At 37.3% G+C, this 15,216-nt stretch overlaps 3 protein-coding genes across 5 annotated transcripts; 1 reads left to right on the top strand and 2 right to left on the bottom strand.

Moving 5' to 3' along the window:
- Nucleotides 1-560: 560 nt before the first annotated feature.
- Nucleotides 561-6,153, top strand: LOC116004576 (cullin-1-like). Its single transcript, XM_031244686.1, has 20 exons — nucleotides 561-840; nucleotides 1,351-1,521; nucleotides 1,608-1,707; nucleotides 1,889-2,074; nucleotides 2,163-2,210; nucleotides 2,298-2,501; nucleotides 2,592-2,669; nucleotides 2,928-3,017; nucleotides 3,103-3,183; nucleotides 3,276-3,335; nucleotides 3,617-3,646; nucleotides 3,855-3,941; nucleotides 4,022-4,171; nucleotides 4,281-4,336; nucleotides 4,446-4,566; nucleotides 4,653-4,814; nucleotides 4,916-5,059; nucleotides 5,147-5,365; nucleotides 5,452-5,619; nucleotides 5,713-6,153. Exons 2-20 carry the CDS (start codon nucleotides 1,385-1,387, stop codon nucleotides 5,812-5,814), a joined length of 2,223 nt encoding a protein of 740 aa, XP_031100546.1. The 5' UTR covers nucleotides 561-840; nucleotides 1,351-1,384; the 3' UTR covers nucleotides 5,815-6,153.
- A 169-nt stretch (nucleotides 6,154-6,322) lies between these two features.
- On the bottom strand, nucleotides 6,323-11,987 carry LOC116004553 (peroxisome biogenesis protein 6). Of its 3 annotated transcripts, none has more exons than XM_031244652.1 (17): nucleotides 11,710-11,984; nucleotides 11,248-11,621; nucleotides 10,353-10,982; nucleotides 10,017-10,260; nucleotides 9,494-9,635; nucleotides 9,092-9,272; nucleotides 8,702-8,884; nucleotides 8,272-8,556; nucleotides 8,070-8,141; nucleotides 7,811-7,897; nucleotides 7,590-7,712; nucleotides 7,389-7,499; nucleotides 7,267-7,305; nucleotides 7,063-7,184; nucleotides 6,840-6,984; nucleotides 6,673-6,753; nucleotides 6,323-6,590 (listed from the first exon to the last, which is right to left on the bottom strand). In XM_031244652.1, exons 2-17 carry the CDS (start codon nucleotides 11,521-11,523, stop codon nucleotides 6,495-6,497), a joined length of 2,817 nt encoding a protein of 938 aa, XP_031100512.1. In that variant the 5' UTR covers nucleotides 11,524-11,621; nucleotides 11,710-11,984; the 3' UTR covers nucleotides 6,323-6,494. The 3 variants fall into 3 exon arrangements, 2 of the variants coding, with proteins under 2 accessions (XP_031100512.1, XP_031100513.1); XM_031244653.1 differs by having other exon boundaries at nucleotides 11,248-11,585; XR_004094818.1 differs by lacking the exon at nucleotides 6,323-6,590 and having other exon boundaries at nucleotides 6,709-6,753; nucleotides 6,840-7,007; nucleotides 11,710-11,987.
- A 643-nt stretch (nucleotides 11,988-12,630) lies between these two features.
- Nucleotides 12,631-13,303, bottom strand: LOC116004554 (monothiol glutaredoxin-S2-like). Its single transcript, XM_031244654.1, has one exon. The coding sequence runs from the start codon at nucleotides 13,237-13,239 to the stop codon at nucleotides 12,931-12,933; it is 309 nt and encodes a 102-aa protein (XP_031100514.1). The 5' UTR covers nucleotides 13,240-13,303; the 3' UTR covers nucleotides 12,631-12,930.
- Between the last annotated feature and the right edge of the window lie 1,913 nt (nucleotides 13,304-15,216).

Below are 15,216 nucleotides of genomic sequence, written 5' to 3'. Positions count from 1 at the left end.
GAAGCCATTTTGAGAAGAAATATATCTCCGGCTAAAACATGGTTTATGTCAGAAATTACAAAATTAAAAAAAAAAAGCCATTGAAGTGCGCGTTTGGTGCACTTTGCGCCCCACGACCACGCGCCCGATGGGGCGAGTCATAGTGGCTGCCAGCTGGTGGCCACTTTGAGTTTTACCTTTTTTTTTTTTTTTCAAATGTCAGATTATTGTTTTTTCTTTCTTTTTTCTTTTATATATATATATATATATATATATATATATATATATATTTTAATCTCCTCTCATTTTATCTTTCATAATCACACTTACAAAAACTCATAAAAAAACTACGAAAAAGTTTTACTGATAAGGATGCTCTTAATTTGATTTCAAAAAAAAAAGGATGCTCTTAATCTCAAAAATATTTTTTGAATAACGAGATAAATCTAAAATCATTATTTATATTTAAAGATGTATATGGGTAAAATTTGTTAATTTGTTTATTTTTTTTGGAAAGAATGTCTATTTCTAGTTGGAAACAGAGTATATGCGTACGAGTAGTGATATATATAAATAGGAGTCGAGGAAAGGCCGCAAGGGAGGAATGCCGCTCGTTCCAGACCAGTCAGACGACGACTCTGATTGAACCGCCTGTCGCTTTCAGCACTCTCTCCGGTCTCCGAGCCCTTTCGTTCTCCCTTCAATTCCTATATTACCAATACCAACAAACTTTTACAGGCACTCTCGACCTAGCAATTCCTAGGGTTCGGGTTTCTGCTTTTTTCTTCACCCGACCCGGATTTCCCCCTTTGGACTACATTCGTTTAGGAATCGCTTCGCAGTTCCGCAATCCATCTTCCGGTGAGCGACAGGGACATCATATGTTTATTTTGATTGCGTTGGGTTTGCCTTCATATTTTATAAATATTGTTTTGATTTATTTGGGCTTGTTTCTGCTAGGGCGTGTAGTTTTTGCCTAGATGATTTGTTTGTGCGTGGCGATTGTGATTTTAGTGCAGCTTTAGGGTTTTTTGCTAGGATTTGATTGGAAGCGAAATGATTGAAACTCGTCTATGATATTTGTTTGTGAATGAATTTGCTGCTATTGTGGCATATGTCTTGGTTTGTGTAAGAATTGCAATCACTGACATGCTCAATGTTGGGTGTGGTTGCATTAGATGGTTGTAAGCTTAGCATATGATCCTTCATGTTGGAGGCATATGTTCAGGCTCTGTCCAGCTTTATTGTTGCATATATTCACACACATTCTTTGTTGGCATGGAGTTCAAGGTCGCCTGTCATTCCTGTTGGCACGTGTTCCTGTTTTATGATGCTTAATATTCTGTTCTAATCTAATTGTTTGTATTATAGTGTACTTGAGAAAATACAAGTGAAGTGAGTCAAGATGACTATGAGCCAAATGAAGACAATAGAACTGGAAGAAGGATGGGATTTTATGCAGAAGGGAATCACAAAGCTAAAGAGGATATTGGAAGCGCAGCCTGAGTCATTTAGTTCTGAAGAGTACATGATGCTTTACACGTATCCTTTGCCATTGTTAACATGATGATTCCTTTACTTTATCTTTCTTTTACTTCAATATTTGTTTGTCCTTAATTGTAGTTTAGTACTATTTATAATATGTGCACACAGAAACCACCCCATGACTATTCTCAGCAGCTATATGAAAAGTATAGGGAATCATTTGATGAATACATCAACTCAGTGGTAAGAATTTTTGGTGGTTGAAGCTTATATTTTTCTGTTTTATTGAACAAGCATGGCATATGGTCTGCATGTGAATTTTCAGTCCTTTTCAATGAAATTTTATCTAAATTAAATTTTTGTGGCAAATTTGGAGCATTCATCATTGTAGCTTGATTTGTTCTGGTTTCAATTCGATTTGCAGGTTTTGCCCTCTTTGAGAGAGAAGCATGATGAGTTCATGCTAAGGGAGCTTGTTAAAAGGTGGGCAAATCACAAGGTTATGGTCAGGTGGCTTTCTAGATTTTTCCACTATCTTGACCGATACTTTATTGCTCGGAGGTCACTCTCTCCTCTTCATGAAGTTGGACTTTCTTGCTTCCGTGATCTGGTTTGTTTCCCGCATTTCTGTTCAACTTTTATTTGTGACCTTTCTTGATATTTTTTATTGTTAGTATTTACTTCCTCCTTGATAACAGGTTTACCAAGAGTTAAGAGCTAAAGCTAGAGATGCTGTTATAGCTCTTGTAAGTCTTATGACTTCTTTATCATTTGCACATTGTTTATAGCTATTTGCTACATATTGGTAATTAGAAAAAATATTTCCCTACCAGATTGATCAAGAACGTGAGAGTGAACAGATTGATAGAGCACTATTGAAGAATGTCCTAGACATTTTTGTTGAAATCGGAATGGGGCAGATGGAATACTATGAGAATGACTTTGAAGATGCATTGCTCAAGGATACTGCTTCTTATTATTCTCGGAAGGCATCAAACTGGATAGTTGATGATTCTTGTCCAGATTACATGTTGAAGGTAATTATTGTCTTTCCTCTCTTTCTTTGGCAAGTAAGTCTTGCATGTTATACCATGCTAAGACGAAGCTTCTGTTCTCTGAAACTGCAGGCTGAAGAGTGCTTGAAGAAAGAGAAAGATAGGGTTGCTCATTATCTGCATTCCAGTAGTGAAACAAGGCTTTTGGAGGTAGTTATGAGAAGATACATACACTCTTGTCCTAAATATTGCTGCATGCTTTTTGAAAAATGGTTCTTGATGAATGATTATATTTCTTTCTTTATGAATGCAAAGATATTAATTTCTAGTTCTTGAATTAAGAAACCATATTTTATTTTATTTTATCTTTGACCCTCTCAGTCTTGGGGTTTTACACCAAAAAGTGTATCAGAAAGTTTAACCTTATCTTTTATTATTACTCACTGCTAATGATTCTTTATGCTACAGAAAGTGCAAAATGAGTTGCTTGTAGTATACACCAATCAATTGCTTGAAAAGGAGCATTCTGGTTGCCGAGCATTACTAAGGGATGATAAGGTATAACTCTTATTTTTTTTCATAGTTGAAGTTATCCAATTGTTGCATTCATAATTTTGCCCAATTTTTGCCCTTTCGATGTTAGGTGGAAGATTTATCTAGGATGTATAGGCTTTTCTTAAAGATTACCAAAGGATTGGATCTGGTTGCCAATATGTTTAAACAGGTACTGTGGTTTATTTGTGCCCCCTTTTGACTAAGAAGGCTTTCTAAGATTTTTTCCATTATGCTAAGACTGTGATTACTTGTTTATTGTAGCATGTCACTGCTGAAGGCATGGTATTGGTGCAGCAGGCTGAAGATGCAGCTAGTAGTAAGGTAGCCTCCGTCTCACGAGTATCTGTCTACTTCCCAACTGTTTTAAAGGATATTGCTATTCTTGATGGTTCAGACCACTTATTAAGAATAGCCTAGACTTAGCTTCTTACTGCTTCATTTCCTTTAGCAATGCTTATTAAGGAGTTGGGTTAAGGAACTAAATGTGCCACTATGCTTCTAGTACTGATTTCTTAGGTGGACTGCATACTAATAACTGGGTAGCATTAATAAGTTTCCTTGAGCATTAGTGCATTACATTATTGATAAATATTTTTGTACAGGCTGAGAGCTCGGGGAGTTCACAGGAGCAGGTAAATACTTTTCTTGCAAAATTCATGTTTCACATACAATTGCTTAAGAAAAGCTATACATTCTCAGCTGATATATATATTATCATTTTATTTGAAGCCTACCAACATTATATTGCCACAAATGAAAATGACCTACAATTTATTTTATTTAATTGTAGTTTTTAGAATTTTAACTGAACTTTACACTTATGAATGTTTTGTCTTTCAGGTCTTTGTTAGGAAAGTGATTGAGCTTCATGACAAGTATATGGCATACGTGACAGACTGTTTCTCCAACAATTCTCTCTTTCACAAGGTAAACTAAATATTCAGTGGTTATGTTGTTTTTGTCATTTGTATTATTTCTAATTAATTAAAAATCCTGGTTTCCTGTAGGCTTTGAAAGAAGCATTTGAGGTATTCTGTAACAAAATTGTTGCTGGATGCTCCAGCGCTGAACTCTTGGCTTCTTATTGCGATAATATCCTTAAAAAGGGTGGGAGTGAAAAACTGAGTGATGAGGCTATTGAGGAAACATTGGATAAGGTAATAATGCAAACTAATTTGACAGCACGGATTTCTTTTTCAAATTATATGGAGATCAAAGTCTTTTTCTTCACATTGTCATTACTCGTGGTTATCATGCACTTTGCAGGTTGTCAAGCTTTTGGCATATATCAGTGATAAAGATCTTTTTGCTGAATTTTACAGGTTAGAGAACCTATGACTGAAAAAATTTATCTTTTTTTTTGGTTAAAAAAAACTTTTTAAACATTGACTTCCTAGTTCCTATGTTTATTGTATTGATTACTATTTATAGGAAGAAGCTGTCTCGTCGATTGCTTTTTGATAAAAGCGCAAATGATGACCACGAAAGATTAATCCTAACCAAGCTAAAGCAGCAGTGTGGTGGACAGTTCACCTCAAAGATGGAGGGAATGGTAAGTGGAGCTTTGTTGTATGATTGATTTCTTAAAAAATCTTGTGGCTTCTCTTTCTAATTTTTGTTGACATTCTCTCCCACCAGGTCACAGATTTGACACTAGCGAAGGAAAATCAGAACCACTTCCAGGATTATCTTAACAATAATCCAGCTGCTAGTCCTGGGATTGATTTGACTGTTACAGTTCTTACAACTGGGTTCTGGCCTAGCTATAAATCCTCTGATTTGAGTCTCCCACAGGAGATGGTGGGTTCTGCTTAGTATTGATGAGATAATGCGGTTTTTATTTTTTTTATAGGTGGTTTACTATGGTATAGCAGTGAACTTACATTGTTCAATTGTTTCAGGTCAAGTGTGTGGAGGTTTTCAAAGAATTTTATCAGACAAAAACAAAACACAGGAAACTTACATGGATTTATTCATTGGGAACATGCAACATAAATGGAAAGTTTGAGCCAAAAACCATTGAACTGATTTTGGGAACTTATCAGGTTATGTATTTTTATTAAATTGTTATTGTTCCCTTGGTTGATTACAGCCATTGGAGACTGATTCTATTTTTATGGTTGTCATTTCAGGCAGCTGCATTGTTACTCTTCAATGCCTCAGATAGATTAAGTTATCAAGATATTAAAAGTCAGCTAAACTTGGCTGATGATGACTTGGTCAGATTGCTACAGTCTCTTTCATGTGCCAAGTATAAAATTCTGATTAAGGAACCTAGCAATAGAACCGTTTCGGCCAGTGATTATTTTGAGTTCAACTCCAAATTTACTGACAGAATGAGGAGAATCAGGGTAATTTTATATAAACATCCTTAAATCTTGTTATTTTTCACTTTAGGTTTTAAGTTCCTTTCTAAACGAGTTGCATCTCTCGGTAGATACCTCTGCCTCCTGTGGATGAAAGGAAAAAAGTGGTGGAGGATGTTGACAAGGATAGGCGTTATGCTATTGATGCATGTATTGTACGAATCATGAAGAGTAGAAAAGTTCTGGCTCATCAACAGTTGGTTTTAGAGTGTGTTGAGCAGTTGAGTCGAATGTTCAAGGTATGCCATGTATCCATTGTGCATTTGCAGGTGTTTACCTTTGAGAACCTCCATTCTTTTTGAAAGGCTTTAATTCTTGTGTGTTTTCTGCAGCCCGACTTCAAGGCAATCAAGAAGCGAATTGAAGATCTAATAACTCGGGACTACTTGGAACGAGACAAAGAGAACCCGAACATGTTCAGGTACCTGGCGTAAATGGTGCTGCATTGGCAAGTCGCTGCTGCTGAATGTTTCTAGGAGAAATTGCCCTCGATGATTTGGTTTTACAGTATAGTTTATTATTTTGGTTGTAGTTGGTTAGTGCATTTTGTGTTTTTGAACTCGAGCCTCTAAAATAGAGCAATCTGGTGCTGTGAATAGATGGAAATCATATTACTTTGATGCTCCTTTTATTAGTATAATTTACTATTGCCTTCTATGAATAAGCAATGCCGATCTTCACCATTTTCTTTCATGATTTTTGTATAGAAGCTCGAGACTTTAATCCCTGTCAATCATTAAAATAATAACCAGAGAACAGTGTGTACTGTGTAATTATTTCAATTAGCAATTACTTTCACTTTTATTTATTAATTATTATTATTATTATTATTATTTTGCTTGTGAGGAAAATCTTTAGCCACTATCTTTTGGTCAGTCTATATTCTATAGTTATCAAGTTCGGTTCAAATTAAGAATGTTAATAAGTTGCTCTTGCTAGAAATTGAACTTAAACTTATAATCTTAATAGGTTGACTAACTGCTGAAGTTGCATCTAATTTCATAGTAAATGAACTAAACACAAACGTTTTACTATGTATATGTTCTTGATGTTCAAAAAAATATTCAAAGGTTTTATATTATGTATATATCCTTGAAGAGCCTCTGTTGCATAATCACCTGGATGCTGATGCTCCTTCATACTGATCTCGCAATGCCTCATATTTCTTAAGTTCAGCCATTGACAATGAAGGAGACAGGTCCGATAACACCTTCAAAACCCAACCAAACACACTTATCACAAACCCAACAATCTCACTCTGCTCGTTTATCCAACTAACTCATTCATCATACCTTCATAAAATCGTCATACTCAATTACAATTGCATCTTTCGTGTCGCCCGAGCCATTAGAATCCAAGCCAATAGCTAACGCCTGCAACATTCATACGAAAACATCGTCAAGTACTGTATGTGCCACCGCATTACATTGCAATCGGTGTTTAAGCATATCATATCAACCTTGCGCTTTGCAGCGTGAAACCAGGCATCAGCACACAGGGCATACATGTCAGCGCCTGTAAAGTTCGGAGGGCATTTCTTTGCTATCGAGAGTAGAGAAACATGTTCGTGCAATTTGAATTTCCTAGTCAGTGCTTTAAGAACCCTGCAAAATATTTGTAATATGGACTATAATGGAATTGGCGTCTTTTCTGGCACCTGTTCAAAATGAAAGAAAACTCACCCCTCTCTGTAAGAAGCTTCGGAATTGACACCAACATATAGGAGCTTATCCAACCGACCTGGCCTCAAAAGAGCGGGGTCGATAAGATCTGGCCTGTTGCTGGCCCCAATAATGAACAAGTCCTTTAAACGAGACGACAAATAATTAGAGCCGAGGGACGAGAAAGGTGAAATAGCTGTGATTGAATTAAGTAGCGTAACATACCTGGGTAGAATCGTTCAGTCCATCAATCTCAGCAAGCATCTGAATAGTGCAACTTTAATATATCAAAAATCATGAAAGAAAGAACACGATTTACCAAAAATATAATTAGAGCAAATTTGTACCTGAGAAACCACACGATCCATTACTCCTCCAGAATCTCCAGAAGCACCCCTAGCAGGTGCAAGAGAGTCGAGTTCATCGAAGAAGATGACACATGGACGAGCTGATCTGGCCTATAGAAATTATGTGGAATATGACGAAACACGATTGAGAAGTTGAACTAGAATCTTGATCCAAGAAAACGACGAAATTCAATCTCTTACCTTCTGGAATATGTCACGAACATTTTTCTCTGATTCTCCAATGTACATGTTAATTAACTCAGGCCCTTTTACGCTCAGAAAATTCAGCGAGCATTCAGTAGCGACAGCTTTTGCGAGTAAAGTCTGACATTGACAACAGGACAAGAGCAAACGTCTACAATAATCACTCCATGTTCAAGGCAACACGAAATGAAACAGCGTGAGAGAGACAATGAACTCACTTTCCCGGTACCAGGAGGACCATAAAGAAGAACCCCAGATCGCTTGCGCAATCCAGATGAAAATAAATCTTTATGTAGTAGAGGAAGCTGCAAAAACCAATCAAGGAAAACAATTTGCGACATATCATCCACTAACGGAGTATAAATAAATAGCCACTTGTAGTAATGTTACAGACAAATTCAAAAGCACGTGCCAACTTGAAAAGGGCGTATATTCACTTAAATATCAACAAGAATGCCAAGTGCGGAAATACATTACCTGCACGGTGTCCAGAATCGATTTCTTCACATCCTCGAGCCCGCCAACATCTTCCCATTTCACATCAGGAACCTGCTCTACCAGAAGATTCGTATGCAAGATATTGTTGCCAACAACAGTGAAATGTCAGAATGTCCGATCAAAGACAGTTAAAAGAGAATCTGTTTCACAGTTTCCAATAGCTAAAGAGTCTGTACTGTACCTTCGGAGTGCCCAAAGCTGATGCATTTCTTTTCTTTGACCGCTCCATTGATTTCATTAAATCTTCTTTACTTAAGACTTGAGATGGACTAACCAACCCATCATTCTCAACTGGCTTGGTATCCAGAGAAGTTTTATTAAGATTTTCTGGCTCACTTTTGACATGTTTAATATTTTGGCTCGAAATCAAACTCGCACCAGCATCAGCAATTAAAGCACGCAGATCCCTTGGCATGAAACCAGATGTCTGCCCAACTATATCTTTTATGAAGTCCTCTGTAGAAGCCTGCAATAAACAATAACCCGATCCATCAAAGTCAATTACCATGAGAAAAAGTAAACATCAAGGCTCAGCATTCAAAAGTAAACATCATAGTTTAGAGAACATTGCAATTTAGAAAAACACCGAGGAGGAATTTAATGTCACGTGCATTTGGGAGCATTGCAGTGATGCGTTGAAGAGACTGGGACATCATTTCTTTCCTTTGTTCCTCGGTCAACGGTGCCATACTGATTTCATGACTGAAGCATCGCCTAATAGTTGGTGGAAGTCCTTCAGAACTATCAGCAGCAGCAATAAACAGCACTGGATGCCCACTTGTTCTACGAGCAACCTTTCCTTGCCACACCGAAAGAGAGACAGAATTTTTAATTCACATTAGTCTATGCCTCCAAGCCAGCATAAAATCAGCACATTATGGTTTTATTGTACAAAAAAACTAATCATATTTGCAGCAATTCGGTGAAAGTGTAAGATACAATGGATTTCAGGTTCATGAAAAAAAAAAAAAAACTAAAATATAACAGTGGATTGCACTTACATCATCACCTTTTAAGTTTTCTTCAAAGTGAAGGTCTTCATCACCAATTGGCTCGGTGAATTCCTTTATGACAGATGCAACTTCTAAATTAACACCAAGTTGCTCATGTGCTGAACCCTCATGAGACACCAAATTACTAAGGACATCAAAATGACGTAGTAGAAGTATTGTTGGAGAGTATCTGTATCCAAAATTGTAGGTTGGGAATGAAAAAATCTAGAATCAAACTGGGAATGTGATATTTGTGGACTTAGACACAACAAAATTAAATACGGAACACCAATGGGAGTGATGATATTAAAATGCATATGGATATGATAATTATAAGGATCTTCAATATCAGGTATTCACATTAGTTGATCAGTCCTATAAATTTTTATTACTCCGGAAGTGTGAAATTACCTGCGAGCTGTGCTGAAAGCTTGAGCCAGAACAGCAGACGCCTTTCTTTCAGAAGACAAGAATAGATTGTGACAACTATATTCCACCACATGCAGACCTAACCGACGAGCTACAAATTTAGTCATGGTGGTCTTCCCGATGCCTGCAGAACTCTTGAAATGTTGGTCAGGAGGAAACATATAATATAAATAGAAAGGCATTTCATTTATCCTCAAAAAAGTTTCACTTAGGATGCATGCATGGATCAGATTTGATGCAACAAGAGAATTTTAATTCATATATCATTAAAACAAATGCCTATCCGGAACAGGATTAATTTCCTTCATAGGCAACCACAAAACTTCCAAAAGCAGAGGTTTTCTGATACAGAAAAGTCCAAGAGCCATAATGAGTTCTTCTGTAGTATGTGGAATTTTAAGTACAAGATGAAAAGTACATGTCAAAAGAAATCAATTGTATCACTGCATTGACAATTGGAAACTCATTTGACATCACACAGCAGACCATGAAGTATGAAATATACCAGGCGAACCAGACAAGAGAACAGCAACCCTGAATTTTGATGAAAGTGGTGATGGGCATAATGCTGGCATAAGAATGGAGGCCAAAGTCTTCACACTGTTCGCTTGTAAAGGCAAGAAACGTTGAGGTCCAGGAATTAAAAAATCTGCGGGGATAGCAGAGGGAGCATTTCCTCCGAGTACTAGTGCAGTCTGAACACGGTTGGCTCTCAAAAAAGGTTCTTCTGATGGTTCCATAGCCACAACCTGCTCAGAATGTAGGTAGATGATGATAAAATATACGTATCATGGACTTCCTGAAACAATCCACTCATTACACTAAGATAGAAAATTTTAACCTTGAAGTATACGATTTCAGAACCACCAGTCTGAAGTTTCTGGGTGCAGGGAACACACAAAGCTGATTTGCAATTCCAATTAATGCTTACACTGAAAAGATCACCTCTTGCAAGAAACCTATCTACTGAGAAGTATTGATTCAATGCCAAATCAATCAACTCTTGACGATCTTCTGCCTCAACAAGTGAAGTTCTTCTAACAGACTCGAGCATACCACATTCAGGTATCTTAACAAAAGAAGCCCTAAGATGTGTTGCATACTTTGGCAACTGATCTAACGGTTCAATTCCTAGACTAATGACAGCACTTTCATTTCCACTTCCTCCACTTTCCACCTTGATGTCAAGCAAAGGAGACAAAGTCTCGTTATTCAGGTGAATAACCGATTTCAAACACGATATATGCAAATTAAGGTTAAATCCCAAAATTGGAGATAAATAGGCAGTTTCCTCATCTGTCTTGGGGGAATGAACATCCCCATAACAATGTGATGGCAAAACAAGCATTGCCTGGGGAGATTCTGAGAGAAGTGGTGTGCTACTGGGCAATGCCTTATCAGTATGGGGAGGATCCAGAACTATCACTTGCCCAATTCTTTGTCCACTCATGTCAACATTCTTGATCAGTACCTAAGTTCAGAGAGGGAGAGTGAAAAGGTCAATCACACAGAGAAACATAAAGCCAACTCCAATGCCTGAAACTTGCAGAAAGCAAAAACCTTGAATTTCTTAAGCTCCATGTTAGTTTAAACTGAAAAGCCTATCTAATTATACCATGATTAACTAACTTTGATAAATACCACAATCAACTTGGACTTGGAACCATAATCATAATTCTAACCATATGCTTATGCTTTGCCAAGAAAAAAAAAATCAGAAAAGAACAAATTTTTACCAGTGACCCAGAAGTTATGGAGAGTCTTTTGAGAGAAGAAGTGGAAAGGCCAACCATGGTGGAACAATCAAGAGAAGACCCTGCCTTCGTGGGTGAAATTCCATTTAGGTCCTTGGGCAATTGGAGAATTCCTGCTCTTAGCTGTATACTAGTATTTGTCAGGGACGAAGAGGAAAGGGGCTTAGTTGCCTCTTTGAACTTATGTTCATCGTTAAAAATGGAGGTGAGGTGAGCTTTGGTAGAGGAAAGTATCAAAGGCTTTCTTTTCCTCGCCATCCTCACCGTCGAAAGCTATCAGCTTTGCTTCAATCGGCGGCGGCGGTTGGTTGGCCGGAACTCTGAATTCAGCAAAATCAAGAAACGCCTTAAAGGGACTGTTGAGCAAATTGAAATATTTTAAAGGTTAAAATAGAAAAGCAGTAAAGTCGTGGGACACGAGTGGAATTAACTTAAAACTTTTACCATGATTAGATAAAATTATCGGAATTTCTTCATAATTTACAGAATTACATAGCAGAGAATTGCCGAAGATGAGAAATGCTTTGCCTTTTTCCGGTCTCTTTAGGTGCGTACACTTCTCCTCTCTTATTGTCCCCAACTTCATAAGCGTAATAGATTTTTTGGGGTACTTCTGTGAGGAGAATTTGAACAAAAAGCTGGAATGGTATTAGTTCTTGGATGAAGGCTTTCTTAATTCGCATGGTTTTAATTTTTTTTGCTTCTGGGTTGATTTAATCCGTGTAAATGAGTCATCTTGGTGATATTTTGTGCTGCCAAAAGTTTTACTGTCTCTGATGTGATAATGCAAGCACAGACAAAGAAAAGAAGGATAACCTAGTCTTGTTGGACTCATTAAGATCAATTCTTTGCTGTTCATAAGTAGATTTGCTATTACCCACAAAATATGAAATTCCCTCACCTAGGGCCCACACCTTGCTTGACATTAGGATAGTGGAGGGGTAAAAACGGCCTATTAGGTGGAAGAAGGATAAGTATTTGGTGGTCACACTGTAACTGTCATGATTTGATCCTGTGTCTTTACATATAATCTACCATACAAGAACCAACTAAATTGCCCGTGCGGGCTAAATAGATTTGCTCTGCACTTGTGGACTGCAGCCTGCAGGATAAAGTGTGAACTCAATTTGTTGAAAATGGTTTTTTTGGGGTACTTTTATTGTTTTTCTAAGCTATTCTCTGTTCATTTATTGCCCTTATAGGCAACTGGAGCAGGATGTGGAAACTGTTGTCAATGTGCTACAACCTGGACCATTGTCCATTGGGAATCATAGAGCACAAGTTTAGTTCAGAGGAGATACAGAAAGCAAAGGGCACTGTTAAGAGAGCCGTGGCGAATTGGAGGCATGCCAAAACTCAGAAACATAACCCCTTCATGAAAGATTTTATTGATGGATGACAGAGTTGGTACTTAACTTTCCTATAAATATTCAGATCTCTGTTCAAATGTCATTTAATTATGAGCTCTCACATTATTAACAGACGTAGTAATACATAATTCAAACTTAGAGAACTCGAGCAGTCATTGATTTTGTTACATAAAATATGCTCAATGACATGTTCAGGTAATGTGCCATTCTCATTGAAACTGCTAAAGCCAGATTACCACCACCGACAGTCATTCAGAGCTTCGTTATGTTCACCTGATGCTGTAGAGGAGGGAGGCTATACCCATATGGCTTTTGCCTTCTTGAGCAATGGGACGAGCTTTCCCTTGAGGTGGAGGCTCATGACCTCGTTTGCTCCCCCGACCAATTCTTCCCCTATGTATACAGCCGGTACGCTTGGCCTTTGCCCCAATGCTGTCAGTGCTCGTTCTAGCTGTTGCCCATTGGGAAGCTCGTCAAGCTCATAAACCATCGGGTTTGCTCCAAAGCTGCTAATGAGGGTCTTGATAGAGTGGCACATGCAGCAAGAGCCCTTGCTGAAAATCACCACTGGCTTGCCTGCAGCCAAGCTGTCCACTGAATTCATTGCCCGAAAAAGAACTTGAAAACGAGAGAAAAATGTAGGAGATATGAATGTTTGTGAAGTGAGAACTGAGTGCTTGATGTGAGGAGATTGTCTTGATCTCCATGAAGCTTATATACACACACAAGCTCAGAGGCGGTGACCTGTTCTTCAAGACACGTGAAAAGGAAAATTATAAAAATATAGAAATCGGGAAAGAACAAGAATTGTTCAGATCATGATATTTCATAGATTCCCAAATAATATCCATCTCAGGTACAAGTTGCCAAGAAAGTAAACGATAAGGAGAGACATTCTTGACAAGACAGTCCTCACAGTCACGTAAGAGCCTGTGCTGCAACTACTGCAAACTCAAATAAGAGGTTAGTCTCTTTAGTCTTTAGTCTTGATATTGCTGTGCATTACACAATTGATTATCATTATCTGCCCTTAGGTGCCACCCAAGAGTTCAATTAGCTCGTTTTTAGATCATATGGAAATTTAGAATATTTTCGAGAGACCTGGAGCATCTGGTGAGGTGGAGAGTTAGTGTTATCCTGTCAATTTGCCCCCTATTTCAAGATTCCCATACAAATTTTTTCAAGAAAAACCAAAGCCATAGTTTTGATTGGAAAACATAATGCTTAGGAAAGGTGGTTTACCCTTGAAGTGAAATTGAAGAAAAAAAAACATCATCTTTATCCGTACATACAGGAGAGAAGATACCCGTTATCCTCTCCTCAACACGTTGCATTTATATGTAAAAATTTATATGCAGAGATATTTTTCCACTACAAGATTAGAATTGACAGACAATAGGATTCATTAATGCATGATATGATGTGCATAAACACTATAACAGATCCTTATCAACGTGTTGGTTTTCTGTTTTGAGGTTGATCATCAATCTGGTTTTTCACTTACAGATTTGTTTTTATTCTGCCTTTCAAAAAGACTCAAAACATTGCATTATATTGCAGAGAACATATGGTAGTATAGAACAATTCTGCCTCTAAACAAAGCTAACAAAACCCTCTAATCCATTACTGTTTACTTTGTCTCCGAGATACAGCTCATCTGATTGATCAATCTAAAGAATTGTTCGTAACTTTGCTTTTCTTGTAGGCAAAATGGTGCAAGGTTTAATTGGGACTCAATAGCATACGGTTTACTTTTTCGACTCTAGGGCAAGGACATGTAGGGACTCGAGAGAGAGGTTGAATCTTTCATTATTGCTTGCTTTTATAAGAGACTAGTTGATGGCTTGTTTTCATAGCCACTTGTTGAAAAATAAAGAGTTAGGTTTATCTATATAGTTGTGTCTGTTTATGGATAGGTACTTACAGTATGTGTCTATATATATATATATGTATGTACTACGTTTCTTTATTAGAAAAGAAACAGATAATATAGAATCATTACATTTTCTATATCTTTCAGTCTTTTATATATATATATATATATATATATATATATATATATATATATATATATATATACATTTTCCATTCCTTGATTCTTCATTCTTGCTTCCGCCTAACTAGCGGGTGGTTGTTTTTCTCCACCTACCAAGCCATTCCATCTTCCAAATTCAACACTAAGCCAGACTACAATGGTCTCATTTCCATTTACAGCCTTCCAGCCATCATATGCAGACAACCTTATTAGCACTCCCATGTTTCAATATGTGAGAAGTAAACAAACCTCAGCATTCCTCCTGAAAAGCTTTGAAATCAAGAAATGAAAGACGAATAGAAACTGATGTGATGTTTTGAGAACAGAACAAAAAATTGGTGTTTTCTAGTAGCAAGCACCTTTGGGGGCATTGGTGGATCTTATCCTTTTTTGGTGTTTGTTGATAAAGTAAAAAATTATTATGTGATTATGCTAAGGAATCATGGAATATTGTGATGTTTCGGGATGTGGATATTGACACGTATGTAGTTGCTGCTTGGACAGAAAAAGTGACTGGCTCCAATTAGCATGAAGGGCTACTTATTC

Source organism: Ipomoea triloba, chromosome 14 (assembly GCF_003576645.1).
Source record: "Ipomoea triloba cultivar NCNSP0323 chromosome 14, ASM357664v1".
Classification (NCBI taxonomy): Eukaryota; Viridiplantae; Streptophyta; class Magnoliopsida; order Solanales; family Convolvulaceae; genus Ipomoea; species Ipomoea triloba.
The sequence above is the reverse complement of the archived record's forward strand: the minus strand, read 5'-3'. Positions and strand labels throughout refer to the sequence as shown.